Below are 16091 nucleotides of genomic sequence, written 5' to 3'. Positions count from 1 at the left end.
CCTCATAAGGTTTGTCCTCCAGACCCCTCACCAGCTTAGTAGCCCTCCTCTAGACACGCTCCCAACACCTCAATGTCCTTCTTGTAGCGAGGGGCCCAAAACTGAATGCAGTACTCGAGGTGAGGCCTCACCAGTGCCGAGTACAGGGGGATGATCACTTCCCTAGTCCGGCTCACCACACTATTCCTGATACAGGCTAGGATGCTGTTGGCCTTCTTGGCCACCTGGGCACACTGCTGGCTCATATTCAGCCGGCTGTCAACCAACACCCCCAGGTCCTTTTCTGCCAGGCTGCTTTCGAGCCACTCCGCCCCAATCCTCTAGCGCTGCATGGGGTTGTTGTGACCCAAGTGCAGGACCCGGCACGTGGCCTTGTTGAACCTCATACCGTTGGCCTCAGCCCATCAGTCCAGCCTGTCCAGATCCCTCTGCAGAGCCAACCTACCCTCAAGCAGATCAACACACCTGCCCAGTTTAGTGTCATCTACGAACTTACTGAGGGTGCATTCGATCCCTTCATCCAGATCATTGATAAAGATATTAAAGAGAACCGGCCCCAGCACCGAGCCCTGGGGGACACCACTTGTGACCAGACACCAACTGGATTTAACTCCATTTACCACCACTCTCTGGGCACAGCTGTCCAGCCAGTTTTTTACCCAGCAAAGAGTACATCTGTCCAGGCCATGAGCAGCCAGTTTCTCCAGGAGAATGCTGTGGGAAACTGTGTCAAAAGCTTTGCAAAAATCCAGGTAGACAACATCCACAGCCTTTCCCTCATTCACTAAGTGGGTCACCTTATCATAGAAGGAGATCAGGAAATCTGCGGGCACTGGTTGTGTTTTGTTTTGTTAATTCTCTATGTAAACTTTCAACCAACAAGGGTAAGAAATAAGTTTCTTTTTTTTTTCCTATTTTAAAGTTGAACTGTATCAAAGCAAAATTTGTGCTTTTATAAAGAAGGGCAGAATTTGATTGAAAGAAGCCATTTTCTAAAACGAAAAAAATCCCGTAAGAAATACTAAGCATAACACAGCTTATTTCATTGAAAAAAGCTATTTTTGTTACAAGTGTCAGTGGAATCACGGAAAATGATTCTATTTTCACAGCACCACACATACCATGTAATATTTAAGGAGAGCCAAAACATTATTGTTTATATCCACTTTAAATTTCATTTAAACAATCTACTGTTTTGAGATCTCACATAAAAATAAAATGTGATGCTGACCCCAAAATTGTATGATTGCGTTCTCATACATCTAGCAAACTCTGAGTTGCCATTTTTTCCTCAAAATGAATCCAAATATCCAATGGATTTTTTTTAAATCACTGAAAATCACCTCCCCTACTTCCTGAATGGATCACAGTAGAAGCGTGGCAAAAGGACAGAATGAAAAGGTTAAGATTTCAATACCTTTTTGTTTGCTTTATGATATTAGAATAAATGCCATTATTATGCTGAAAACAATGAAACCGTTTTCAAAGAACTTGTCATTACTGAATCAGTTGGGTCTCAAGCTGCCTTGAAAATAAATCCTCTGCCTTTTCATCAATCCCACTCACAACATGTCTTTCAGTAGACTGGAAAAGATTTTGAATAATGTGCATTTTCACGTGTTTTAGTTCAGATTAATATCCACAGTTGTCATTCTCCTGACAAGAATAATAGCTCCTTCTGGTGTCTATACTTTCCTCTTAGACAAGAAAAAACATTGCCTTTCTTTAACTCTCCACAGCATTTTCACTACATTGGAGAAATGAAAGCAACAGCAAATACTGTTTTCCCTTTTCTATGGGAAGAACGTAATTTGTCATTTCAGAGAAAGAAAAACTAAATTCCAGCCAAATTCTCTATTTAAATGTCAAGCTATATATACATAGCTAACTTTAAGATAGCTAAGATATGTTCTAAATAGATATTAAAAAAAAGATTACAGTACATGAAAAACAGCTGCTGTTGCATAATCAGTTTTCAGATGACAAATAAGGTTTAGGAGTAAAATTAATTTTTAGTGTTTCTTTCACATAATATTCAGAATTGGAGGCCCAAAAACACGCACACAAATAATAAGTGATCAAAGTATATTAATGTATTTTACTTATCCTATCTTATATGATGTTGCTTGTGCTATTTTTGAACACCGTATGCATTCATCTATCCCCATGAACAGATAAATGAGGTGAAATGAAAATATTATCAGAGGCTGAATGGGGTAAAGGAAAGACGAGAACAGCCTTGCTTTGTCAATTTAGTAAGCACTACTCGTAAGCAAGCTCCAGACATTTAAGATACCTTTAACCCACATTCATTCATAAGAGACTGTGTTCAAAATACAGTTATCTATGTTTTGCAAGGTTTCTTGACATTAGATTCCCTCAGATGTTTTCAAACATACTTGGAGCTTTAAGGTTATTTTGGGCTTTCTCTCTTCTTGGTATTTTCAGGCACTGCTCGGAATTTTACTGTTGGGCTCTCCCACATTGGGGCTCACAAGTTTGGATCTTTGGACTTGTTTCACCAAAACTATTTTAGATTCCTTTCTCTTTCAAATTATAGACTAGAGGGGAAAAGAAGTAATTTTTCCTCCTACCCTCTTCCAGCTTACCAGTGCTCTCAGACCTGCTGTGGTTTTTTAACAATTGTTCACGTGCCACTGATTTGGACCATAACTAGATGAGAGTCTGCTTGGCCCACAGTGTATCACGGACACAGAAAATCCACACAACATTCATAGATTCACAGAACAAATTAGATTGGAAGAGGACGTCAGGTAGTCTAATGCTCCACTCCAAGCAAGTCCAGTGGGAACAGAAGGCTCAGGTCCCTGCTCAGATGAGCTCTGAATTCCTCCCTGGATGGAGATTCCACAAACTTTCTTGGAAACTTTTTCCAGTGTTTGAGAATCCTCATAGTATAACCATTAATTATTATTGTCCACCTCTGTCACTGTCCACCTCTGAGAAAAGTCTGGCTTTCTCTTCTCTACACTCTCCTGTTCAGTATCTGTAGACAGCAACAAGGTCCTTCAGATTCTCTTAAGACTGAGCAAACCCAGAACGCTCAGCCTCTTCTTATATGTCACGTTCTCAGGCTCCCTCACCATCCCAATCTGCTGAACTTACTGTGATATCTATAGTTAATGGAGTGAGAAAGGCCCTTTCAGGTGTGAATTCATGCTATTTTCCATTAAACATTTAGGCTATGGGGTTAACTCTTTCCAGAGGTGCTTTTATCTCTTCGCTACTAACAGAGTGATCCTAGATGCTGCCCTTAATTCTTTCAACCAAGTATTTGATTTGGAGGAATTCAGAAGAAGAGGTATGCTCTATACCCTTTATGGCTACGATGAGAGACTCAAGCAGAGGAGGGAAACTGAGGCAAACCTGTACAAACAGTAAAGTACAATACTCTCCAAAATAAGAGTGGAAGTATACAGGTATGCCTCAGATGAACACATGCATACACTTTAATACATCTTGAGAAAGAGTGATATTTTAGTATCCCATTTTTACCTAGTTTTCTATCAACATTAATAAACACATAGATAAAAATTACGTTTGTTTTCCTAGAACAGCAGACCTTTGGACAGTAAGTGCATATTATATTTTTGTAGCATACAATTTTGTTTGCAGCAGCTGTACTTGCCATGTTGAATCAGAATATATAGAACAGGATAATAGCAAACATCTTCTGGACACCTTGTCTCTCACTAGCCTATTTATTGAAAAGCTGATTTCATTTCATTATTTTTTAAAACACATTTAACTTTTGCCCTGTTGCCAATGAAATCATGACTTTGCATATAACTGATTCTCTTAATGTTGGAGTTGTTTATCAGTTCTCAAACTCCTTTGAGCGTAAATAGAGAAAAATCCCAAAAGAATTCAGTCAGAAAGAGAACAGATTTTTAAAATATTTTTCACATCAGTTATGCCCTAGCTTGGAAGGGACTTGATTCAGGAAACAGGTTTGATTAACTTGCTTTCTGGAGTTGCAGAGAACTTTGCACAATTCCTTCTAATTCCTGAGTTTTCCATTCCATTTGCTCTTAGGTCTGGCTCTCCATTCCCTGCTGAGCAATTTATAAATCTCTGCGTGAGCTGGAGGCTCCCACCTCCTTCCTTTGACCCTCTTCTCTGCCACACCTTGAAGTCTCTGCTTTTTTTCCACAACAGGGAAAGAGCAGCCTTCCTCCTTTCTCCATAGGGGTCCATTTGACCTCGTCCTCTTTTTTTAATGAATACAACAAAAGCTAAAAACAAAAAAAGCAAGGAGACGGCATGCATCACAGCATCAGACACTGAATTTGCCATGTTTCCGAAGCTTTTTAACTTGTATATAGTGGGAAAACAGACAATTCTCTCTGCTTGTTCTTCTATGCTGTCCAAATTGGAGTTCTGCCTTTCATACGCAGACAATAGTATTTTGCTCTAAAATTCCTACTTAAAATGCATTGATTTAAAAAAGAAACAAGCAAAAGCAATCAAAAGCAATCCAAGATACACAATGGACTGGAGCTATTCTGACAAAGAGAGCATATTTTAAACTAGGGAAACAATACATATCTGTAGTTGCATGTTCTGTATACATGTAACAGCAAATACCTTCCTCTTGGTCGTACAGAAAACTAAAGGTGCCTACCTGAAGTCAGAGCCCACCCTTTTTCCATTTTCAGGAATTCCAGGATCAGGACATGTATCAGATGCAATTGCATCCCCACCCTGGGTCACTGCAAAGTAAAGGAAAAAAAAAAAGACAACTCTTCACTTTTCCCATACATTAACTTCCAGGGCCTCGATTTAACTGTATGCACATTCCTAATTTTTTTCCTGAAACAGTATAAATTATTACCAAAAAGAAGCCCCATATAATTGATTTCTTGGGTGTATTGTTTATTTTCTTTGGTTATGATAAAAAAAATGTTTTGCTTCTGTGGGAAAATAAATGATTGATTTCTCACAGTCAGTCATCTTTTTATGGATATACTAGGATCCACAGGTTTTCTCAGTCAGGGAAAACAACATTTCGTGAAGTCACCTTCTGAAATATTCACACCACACCATTAAGGTAGTATAAGAAAATAAAATCTCGTTTAAGCTTTTTTCCATAGTAAGACTTGAAATAGACAAAAGTCAAGAACCCAACTGTAATACAGAAATATTTTTATGAAGATAAAGTTCATCTCAAAAATACACAGAAAACCCCACAGAACAATGCATTTGTAACCAGCTGAATATGTGCTCATGCAAACAAGGCTCAAAATCCTTATTTTGTGCTTTCAGGTAGGAATAGAAAGAGAAGGTATCCTATACTCTTCCATTTCTTCTGTCCTCCATTCTCTCTCCCTCCAGACTGTCAGATATTTAAATAATACTAGGTATATAAACATATAACTTTATGGTCCTTTCAAAACAATTTGAACATTTGATTTTTACTTTTTTTCTTCTTCATTTGTATAAAGGCATTTAAGGAATATGTGGAATTAAAAGTAATTAATCATAAAGAAAAACACATAAAGTAACAAGCCCAACACTGTGAATATACAGAAAACCTGGATACACATATGCTTTCTATCCTGCACATACACACGTGTCTCCATGCATAGTTACACGCCTCCTGTCTTTCTCTTTCCTTCACAGAAGCATAGAGCTAGTAGAAATTTGTGGATCACATTTTTAATCTTAAAAGATTTTTGGGAAACCCTTAGGGACAGGGCAGAACATTCTTCCTGAATAAAAAAAAAAAGTTGGTTGGAATATTTTAGCTGCACAAAATAAATTACACAAGCCTGAGTGAATTACAGATGACAGCATTACAGCTGAAAGGTGATGAGAGATTAGATGCCAAAAGTGGTTGGTTTTCCCGCACAGTGATATGCTTTCAAATTGAACACAGCGGCAAAAAGAGTGGTGACAAGCAGGATACATGCAATCAGATGATAAGAGCTATAAATCTTTGTCTGTTTTGGCAGCATCAGCGACAATTAATTCATATAGAATTCCTAAGTTTTACAAGAGAAGATTTAAAGAAATAAAAAACTACATTACAGCACTACAAAATTCTAACTAAGACAAAGCACTTTTAAGTACCAAAATGCTTGACCTGAGTATAGATTTTCTTAAAGTACAGAAACTGCAACAATTACAGTATATTTCAGCATTTTTCTCCTTTTTTTTATATTGGTACATAGAGTATTTTAAAAATATGGGAAAGGAAAGGAATCATCTCTTTCTCCACATCTTTTTAACACTACTTATTGTATTGTATACTGTTTGTCCCAGAAAATTTTCTTTTCTTTTTTGCAGGCACAATTAACAATTTTTTACTTAAAAAATTATTTCCTGATAAATAAATAAAAAAAAAAAAACTAGCATGAGTAAAAATCCAGTTCAGCTGGACAAAAGTATATCATCTGGAATTCACCATCTTGAAAACATTCCAGACCAAGAGCCCAGTCCTGATAATTTCACTAACATTACTTAGATTTCTAAAGATTTCTCTGTGTGTGAATAAAGGCTTTCAGAACAAGTCTATACTAGCTAGTAAACACGTGTTTTATTCTGAGAATTTAATTTTGTAGTTTCTTGGGAAGTGTCAGCATTGAAATACTGTTATAGTCAAAACCTGTTCTTGCTAGAAAAGCAGCCTGCTTCCACACTGATGTTCCTTAAAATAAATAATCTTCCTACTAACATTTTTTGTATTTTTTTCAGGAAAAAAATAGTTCAAATATTTTCTACTTTTAGCACAGAAGTGTAGCTATTTTAGTGGAGGTGAGGTTCAATCATGACTACTGAATCACCAAAACATGCAAACAGGCGATATGACTGATATGACTATTCTACGTATCAAGTTGACTAAACCTGAACCTTACCGTAACAACTGTAATACAAGCTGGAGAACACTGCCTTTGCTATCATGTTTTAAGCACAAACACATTGCAGTGAAGCTACCTCCTTTTACAGACAGACATACAAAATGAGTTAAGTATTTTGTTTGTGACACCAGTAAAAGTTAACTGAGACCTCCCAGCACAGAATGAAGTGATCTCCCCAGATGGATGAGGACCTTTGCAAAATTTTCTTCTCAGCCACTTCTTTCCTCTGTCAACAAATTTTCTCACCAATATCAGGGCAGGGTGACTCAGGCTATCATTTACCCAGAGAAATAGTGTCGCTTGAAACAGAGCAGGTATCATATGTCTGGAACTCGGCACATCTTTCTGGATGTCTACAGGCCTTGTTAAACATGGCCCAGGTTTTAGCTTCTACTCTCCCCAATGAACTGTCAAGTGTTTTTTAACAGATGGTGGTTGTATGACATGCTGTCATAACAAAATAAATCCAATTCCCCGTAAAACAAGCCTGTCTGATTCTATCTTTCCAGATGGGAAAAAAGGGAACAAATTTCTCAAATTAGTAAAACCATTTATTACGTTTAGTGGTTCAGGGATACCAAGGACTTTAGTGCATTCATAAATGTATGTATATAATTTTACATGTTAATATGCTTAAAACCTTTACCTGCCAGTATTTTTGAATTTACCTAAAAATTAGATTTTAATATTTCGAGATTTTTTTTTAGCTCCAACATTTATTATCATTCAGACTGAACACAGATGAAAAGATGCCCAACTGAATCCCTGTCAGAGACCTTTATGTTCCTCTGTTTCAGTCTTGTCAGATTTCCCCTTTATCCACCACTATGAAGTATTATCCACTGCTACTGAGATCCATAACATGTGGGAGGAGTACCACCTTTGATTTGACTATCTCACTTCCAGAATATGTTTAAACCTTGCAGTCCGTTTCTGAAAGCATCTCTTAGATACGTCATCTACTATTCATCCAGTCAGATACCCAGTCTTTCACTGTTTTACTTTTAAACATTTTTGTATGCCCTTGAAAGACCCCTCTCTTACCTGTTTTACTCTTTCAAAGTGATACTGTATAAAGTTTCATTTACCTAGGGTGTTACAAAGTGTTTCGTGCTTTTTGCATCTTTCTTCTGATTTTTTTCTTCTTTATCATAATAAACTTAAATTGCTTCTCTTTACTTTCAAAGCTCATTCACAGACTATACGTATTTTAACTATCATCTCGATTTTCAGTTTAGAATTTTAAAATTCCAAAACAACGAAGGTATTAAGGAAGATGGAGGGTAATTTTCCTATTTAAAGCTTGCAAAACTTTGAAATATATATCAATTATGCCCAAACTTTGGTACAGCTATGCACTAATTAGTAGCATTTATCTTAAAGCACTAACAATGTTCCTTTGTATTGTGAATATAAACTAAACATTCATAAACCTGTATTTATGAAAAATAAATTTAGGATCAGCCTAAATAATACCAGCCTCTCAATATATTCCTAGTACATTCCCAGTATAAACTCTCTGTTTTAAAAAGAACTTTTAGAGTATATAAACCTGGCAAATACCAAAGATATTGCTTTACATAGATAATTCTTCACATTGTATCCCAGTTGCACACAGTTCTTCAAGGAACCATCAGCTAGAGAAAATGGTGTGTGTTCTATGAGACTAACATCAGAAAAAGTATTTGAAGTCACAGGGTGAGGAAAGATTCTAGTCAGTTTTGGTTGGTTTTTCTTTTTTTTTTTTTTTCGTATTAGTTACTGAGGAGTCTAACATAACAGACTCTCTGCCTTTCTCTTTATTTAACAGAGGGTTTGAGAACATCAAAGACGCTTCAACCACCAGACACGTCTGTGGTACAGAGACAGAGGATTCTCAGTGGATGCAACTTAGCTCTGGAACTTCTTGACATGCCATGCTATTATATACTGTGAAACTTAGGTATTCGCGGGCTTTTCTGCAGAAATAGTTGAAGAGAAGCTGTGAGTTCATTAACGTGATGGACAGCTTTTTAGTCTATACATAACCTCTGTGGTTAAGACTGGTGATTTAAATTTCGATTTGATAAAAAATTCTACTCTTTCTTTACTGACTCAGAATGAATCAACATGATTTCTTCCATTTTCTCAGTTGGGATCAGAAGTTGCCACTCGAGGGAGGTCACCTTTATTGTTTTACTTGGTATACAACATAGTAAGAGTAGAACTCCTTTAAGATGTTTCACACATTCTGATTCTAACACAATAGTACAGAAGAAAGACCGGCACTAACTGTAAATAGATGTCAGACTTTCAAAAGTTTTAATCATAATAATAAACAATTAGCAGATACATTACCATCCTAATTTAGCTCAGCATTTGGTAAGTGTTTAACTTTAATCAAGGAGCAATATTAGGCAGGAGGAAGGGATGGTACAACATATGTTTCATGCAGCAAGACAAGCAACGTGAGATCTCCCCTGTTATAATACTCCAGGCAAGCTGCCCTGCTTTAGATGCATTTGGAATCTGAAAATACATTAACGATCTACTCATGCTCATGTAAAGCATGTGATGAAATTATCTGAGAGCGTGGACTTTGAAGCAAAAAAACATTTTGTATAGATGCATTACACTGCATATCTTTCTTCAGTAGCCTTTAGGTTAGTAACTAATATTTGGTGTTCACGCTTCAGGCTGCAACACAATTTTAAATGTAACAAGTCTAAACTACCAGTTAAACAAGTTTAACTACAATTTTAAACTTAACAAGTTTTGGCAGTCTGTTTGGACATTTACACATTCTCCTAGTGATATAACCAGCCTACAGAAAGTTTCTGGATTAAAAAAAAAAATTAAAAAAAAAATTACATAAACCCAGGAACACTCATTCCTTCAATAATTTGTTTTGAATAATTTTCAAATTAAGCCACAAATTGCAAGAATCACCTACAACAAGGCCTGGTCAAATACTGTGTGGAGGCTAGAGAAAAGAAAAGACCTTAAAATTCACTGCGGAAAGATATTATAAGAAATGGCAGTTTTCTAGAGCAAACCGACAAGTTTGTAAACTGAACAAGACTTCACAATGAATGAGTACTTTATCTCTCTATTATGATGAAAATAAAAGCTGACATATGTAAATGTCCTCATGTAATGTAAATAAACCTCATTCTAGCCAAGAAGTCACACATAAGTGCAGTGACACTGTATCAGTGAAACAAGATGTTAGATGCACTAATTACTGTATTAGAGCCGCATCTTGATTATTTGTTAAGCTCCTTAGAGTTACATTTATTTACATTTTAATTTTGGAAAAGGTTGAAGCATATTTAAGAAAATCCTAACAGTTCTAGACATAATTTTGGTCATTAAATAATTGTACTTCAAAAGCGAATCCAAAACATTTCAATTATTCTTTATCAAGTGTACTAGAAATTGTTTCATGTAGTGATGAATAATGTGGTCGCTGGAAAATTAAAAAAGACATATATAGGTTTTTTTTATTAAATTAAAAAAGACATATATATATAATGTCTGGACATGAAAATATATGGGGAAAAGGTATAAAAGATTATCATTGTATAAAACAACTGAATATACTGGGTTTGTTTTGAATTTAAAAAGTTGGAATTAATGGATGAAAAGAAAGATTATAGAGCACAAAAGCTTCAATCCACAAATACATTCACTGGCAGAATTAATTGAATTAAATTCTCCTCCATAGGTTTTGCTGCATTTGCTCTAAAATGTCAGTTACCCCCATCCTGAGGATAATTTCAAGCTTTCAAAGTTTTTGACTTATCCTGATCAAAACAAAAGAAAGAATTAGAGAATGATTTTTATGGTCAGACTGCATATACAGCAGGAGGTCCTTTTTTGTTTGCAAAGACATTCATTAGGAGACTTCTCATGTGTTGCACTTTTTAGCAGCCCATAAGCTTTAGCCATTTCAACATAGTGTCTTACTGCAAATAATAGGGCAGCAAATTAGGGTCATGATTAAGCCTGCTTATAAACAAGGTCTTTGCATACACCAAATCATCTGTATTAGATTTTATTTTAAAACTGTGACATGGTCAGAAAAGGGCAAAACAGTTTGTTTTACATGAAAATATGCATAAAAAGTCATACTTATTTATTTTAATAATTTTGGCCTACATAATTTTGACTACATTAAAAAAAGTGATAGATTGTTTTGTCTCGAACTCTTCACCAAATTAGAGGACATAAATTGGATTTAACTCCTTTTTCTTTTCCTGGTATCTCTTTTGCAGAAAGAACTAAATAAAAAGTATTAAGTTGGAACTCTAATAATGAGATACAAGGGTATTACTAATACGGGTATATGAAAGTATATGCTCAGTAACAATATTGCTTTATAATTGAATACGATCACAGACATGATAGCAAATAATGATTTGAGTAGAAATAATATCTGCAACAAAAATACCATGACAAAAAAATATATATTTCAACTGGACAAAGAAATACAAAGAGGGCTCAGCACAAGAAGGACATCGACCTGTTGGAACAGGTCCAGAGGAGGGCCACAAAGGTGATCAGAGGGCTGGAGCACCTCTGCTAGGAGGACAGGCTGAGAGAGTTGGGGTTGTTCAGCCTGGAGAAGAGAAGGCTCTGAGGAGACCTTATAGCGGCCTTCCAGTACCTAAAGGGGGCTTACTGGAAGGATGGGGAGGGACTCTTTATCAGGGAATGTAATGACAGGACACAGAGTAATGGTTTCAAACTGAAGGAGGGTAGATTTAGATTGGATATTAGGAAGAAATTCTTTACTGTGAGGGCGGTGAGGCACCGGAACAGGTTGCCCAGGGACGTTGTGGCTGCCCCATCCCTCCAAGTGTTCAAGGCCAGGCTGGATGGGGCTTTGAGCCTGGTCTAGTGGCAGGTGTTTCTTCAAAATAATTAACGACTCTTCCAAGGTATTTTTCTATTAGTTCAGCAAGCCATAAACAGCTGTTAGATTTCATTTAAAACTGAAGTTCTATAATGTTTCTCACTGTAAGAGTATTTTAGCTTTGAAGATTTGTTAGGGAAGTTTAACTATCCCTCTTGCTTTAAAATGTCAGATAAAAATTTTTCACTCATTTCTGCAACAGAAACTATAAAAACCCTATCATTTTCACATGCTAAAGGTAATTCTTTTAGGGTTTTTTGAATAAGCTCTAGCACCTTCACACATTTGGAAATCATCATCCCAGTGGACTGCAGTGGTCAGCACTTGGGTAAAATACAGAGTATTTGTAGTTGACCGATATTATTTATGGCACTCCTTTCTCCAGAAGCCGGTAATTTCTACCAGTAGTCTTATACTTGCTATAACCAAAGCAGCTGGTATGTCCCACTTATCCTTGTTATTCCTTAGTGATCACAAAGCCTGAGAATAAATTACCCTTACATAAATCCAATAGTGGTTCTGACCGTTCTTATAGAGTGAAACAACAGTTAAAAAAAAAAAAAAAAAAGAGAGAGAGAAAAAAAAGAGGTTTTTTTCTCACTTTGTTTTTTTCTATTTGGATTTCCCAAGGAAATTTGACCAACTCTCCTTTGCATCCACCTCTGTTTTCAGCAGCTGAATATAAAATTTATTCCAGCTTAATGAAGCAACTTAAGGCTCAGCAGACGCAGAGCTTTCAGTCAGTCTGGGAGCTTATTAGTCCAGCTTTTCTTGAAGTCATGAAGAGCCTGCTCACTCATAACAACATTTGTTTTTATATTTACCTCTACATCAATACAACAATTTAAATAAATATATATTCACATAGCTAAGAAATTCCACATTTGGGAACTGTGGGCAGAAATTGTCAAATATTTACCTTTTTAGTGTAATTAAACATTTGTATTTTAGACTGATTAAAATACTACTTAAAGGGTAGAGGTGAAAGGATCAATTTTAGTTTTAGCAGTAAGTTATAATTTAAATCTATTTTCCCTATGAAACATAATATATTGGGAACTGGAATATATTCTATTTCCCCCATTTCTATGGGGAAATTCCTACAAGTCACACAGAGGCTATAGTTCAGAATCGTATATTCACCGTATGTACTCACCAGGGGGAGGCTGGTCGAGGTCTTTCACAATGCACAGACAGTTATGCAAACCTCCTGAGATACTGCTTGACTCATTAAAGATAAAACTGTATCATGATAATAGCAAACACCAGATTTTCACAGGTGTTGAATTCATCAGGAACAGACAACCGAGCTTGTAAAAATCAGGCCGACCAAACTGAAAGTGTGCAACTGATTTCCTTCAACTGACGGGCCACATACAACAAGCTGCTATTGCCAACAAGTACCGTTAACTTAAGTGAGAGAAAACTCTGATGGCTCTAAAAAGCTGAAATTTTCCAGTTAGTGAAGTTCACTCACCAATGATTCAATACAGTTCTAACAGACAGAATGTACAAGTTTACATTTTACTTGCTTTTAGTTAAGGAATTAACACCATAAACCATTGTAAGAGGACCTGTAGATTGCAAAATCTGTCACTCATTAAGACTTGCCTGAATTGAAGCTATCCACGCCTGAAAATGTACAAACCCACTTCTGTCTTTTAATTTTTATTTATGATTTATGGAAGATACCGATTTAAAAATATTGTCCCTTCATTAAACCTGATACTTAAATAACGATCTATATTATGTCTTTATATTGCTCACGGTCATGAGGGGAAGACAGAGAAGAAATTGTCCCACATCACTGCGTAACAACTATATTGTGCTGTCTTTGTGGCTTACTTACAGTAAAACTATTTAGTGCTTACCTGTAGTTATCAAACCTGTTAAGTTCTTTTAACATGAAAGACATTAATATAAAAGTATTATAAGCTCCTTAGTCATTCGTTTTCACACTCTACTTTGGATTCTGGTGTTATTTCATGACTTGCTGCAGGTAATTTGCACCGATTGCAAAGACCAAACTTTGACTGCCAACTTTGACTGCAAAATATTTCTCTCCAGTCATGAGAAACTATTTTACTCTCTTAGTATTATATAATACTCAACACAAGGAAACGGAAAACCATGATCTCAGTGAAGTAAACAGATAAAATATCAGTAATAATAGGGGGTGCAGGATTTTATCTGATAGGCAAATGATAAAAAAAAAAATTAAAAAAATACATTTCCATTTATTTTTCACACCATATGACAAGGGAAAGCAAAAACTTGATATGAAAATAAATGAAGTTGCCATTATACGTTGGTCCTTTGCAGACTATACAATAAGCTATGTGTAAGGCTTAAACACATAGCTCAGAGTAAACAGAACTTGCTTTTTCCAGTACCACTTCATTCAGAAATGTAGGAAATTCAGTAATTTACTTTGAAACAACAGAGCTGATGAAGAGTCAGTACTAAAGCACAATTTTATGGGATATCCAGAAACATTCTTTTCAAAAGAAATAAACCCAACGTGTTTTGTCTCAGTGGCTTAGAAGTTTGGAAAAATGCCATTTTTCACCAATGTCAGGTTATAAACTCACCCTACAATGCTATTTACTTGTAAATATACTGCCAGTTTATAACATATTTTATTGATTCACAAGGCAGTCTTTTTCTTTTCCTTTAAAAAGAGCTATCTAGCATCTTACTCATGAGCACTACCATCTCTGCAATAATCCTGAAGGTGACTATAAGTTTTAATTTTTTATGCCAGTAAGGGTCAAAATGACTGTGTTTAAATAAAATTCTCATTGCCTAAATTAGTTATTTCATATAGGTTTTTGAACCAATGTACTACCTGCTTTTTTACTCTGGTAACTGATACTAAATTTTTAATTGGCTTTTCAGAGTGAATATCTAGCACTGTGTAACAAATCTGAAGAGGTAACAAAACAGTTAGCCATGGGCATACTGCATTGATAATCTCATTTTTCAATATAACCTTTAGGATTTTACATTTAAGTTATACATATTGGTCCACTGTCCAAGCTTTTGTGAATGAAATAGGCTTTGAATTTTGAGAAAGAGCTTAAAATTAGAAAATAACTGCTAACTACGGGATAGTCTACGGGAGTGGAGCTTTTTATATAGAAAAAAAGATAAACTGATACACAAAAATTCAGTTCTCTGGCCTTCCTCTGACTACTTTTGTGACCTTTGAGCAAGCCACTTTAGGACTACACCTTAAGTGAAACCTGGGAAGAACACGGAAGCTTGTGAACAGAACTATTCCTGAAGTTTCCTGTTGAGCTGCTCTCTAAAGCTGGAACCGTTGAATTGTGAGGGGCAAGACTGAATTTCTCACAAAATAAGAAACACACCAGCTGATGATGGTTTTCTTTAGAAGTGCAGCTTAGTAGTTAAAACAGTCTCTCAAAAAAAAAAAAAAGAGGAGTTCAAATACCTTGTCTAGCTCAGTTAATTCAAGTTAACCTCTTTAGTTTTCTGTATAATGCCCAGGTCATAAAACTACTATTGGTACATCGGTGTTGTTAGCCCTCTCCCCTTCTCTCCTGTTGAAATTAAAACATTTGGGGGCAGGAGCCGAAGTTATTTGGGTCAAAAATCCAAAAAAAATCCATAAGAATTAGTATGGTTGTGTAGCATGACAAAGTTAAGCAGGGAAAGACATGAATTTCAAATACTGCATCAAGTCCTTGTTTTCAGATATAATGTTCGGAACTCATAAATAAAATAAGCAGTCCTTGAGGTCTTGAAATTTCTACTTTGGTTTAATCAGGACTTCCTTTATTATCCTCTAAAGTCTCTCGCCTACTCTTGAGCTATTCTTCTACAAATACTTACAGATATTCCAAAAATACTTTTAGATATTCTTCTAGTACTTCACTAAATGATCTTCTGAATAAGTTTTGGGGAGGAGCGTTGTTACCTCAAACCGGTTCTGGAAGAAAAAGTGTATTTGTCTCCCTGGAAAGAAAGATTCCAAGATGTCGACTCCAAATGGATCAAACTGCCTCTGTTACGTGGATTTGATTACTGTTTTCAGCATTCTGAAAAGCTGAATACGTTGTGCTGTTACACAAAGTGAGAATACAGAGCACAGTTGGAGTGAGCCTGCTCACTCAGGGTTCTGACCACTCTGAATATCTTAATTCTCCATGACGTTGGATACACTGCCAAATGTTAAAACAAATCAAGAGTAAGACCAAGGAGTAAGGTAAAGGGCCAGGGAAAGGAAGCCAGCATAAGTTGGATACTTCTGTAAGACATAGGATTTTCCAAGGAAAAAGTATAAGCCCATG

General features: G+C 36.0%; 1 protein-coding gene across 1 annotated transcript in view; it reads right to left on the bottom strand.

Annotated features, from left to right (window-relative positions):
• Positions 1-16091, bottom strand: part of CSMD1 (CUB and Sushi multiple domains 1) — a 1189318-nt gene that overhangs the window by 384874 nt on the left and 788353 nt on the right. Inside the window, exon 8 of the mRNA XM_054196719.1 lies at positions 4646-4733. Within this exon, the coding sequence (XP_054052694.1) occupies positions 4646-4733 (88 nt within the window). The remainder of the gene's footprint in view (positions 1-4645; positions 4734-16091) is intronic.

Source organism: Rissa tridactyla, chromosome 3 (assembly GCF_028500815.1).
Source record: "Rissa tridactyla isolate bRisTri1 chromosome 3, bRisTri1.patW.cur.20221130, whole genome shotgun sequence".
Lineage (NCBI taxonomy): Eukaryota > Metazoa > Chordata > Aves > Charadriiformes > Laridae > Rissa > Rissa tridactyla.
This window is presented reverse-complemented; position numbering and strand designations above follow the sequence as displayed.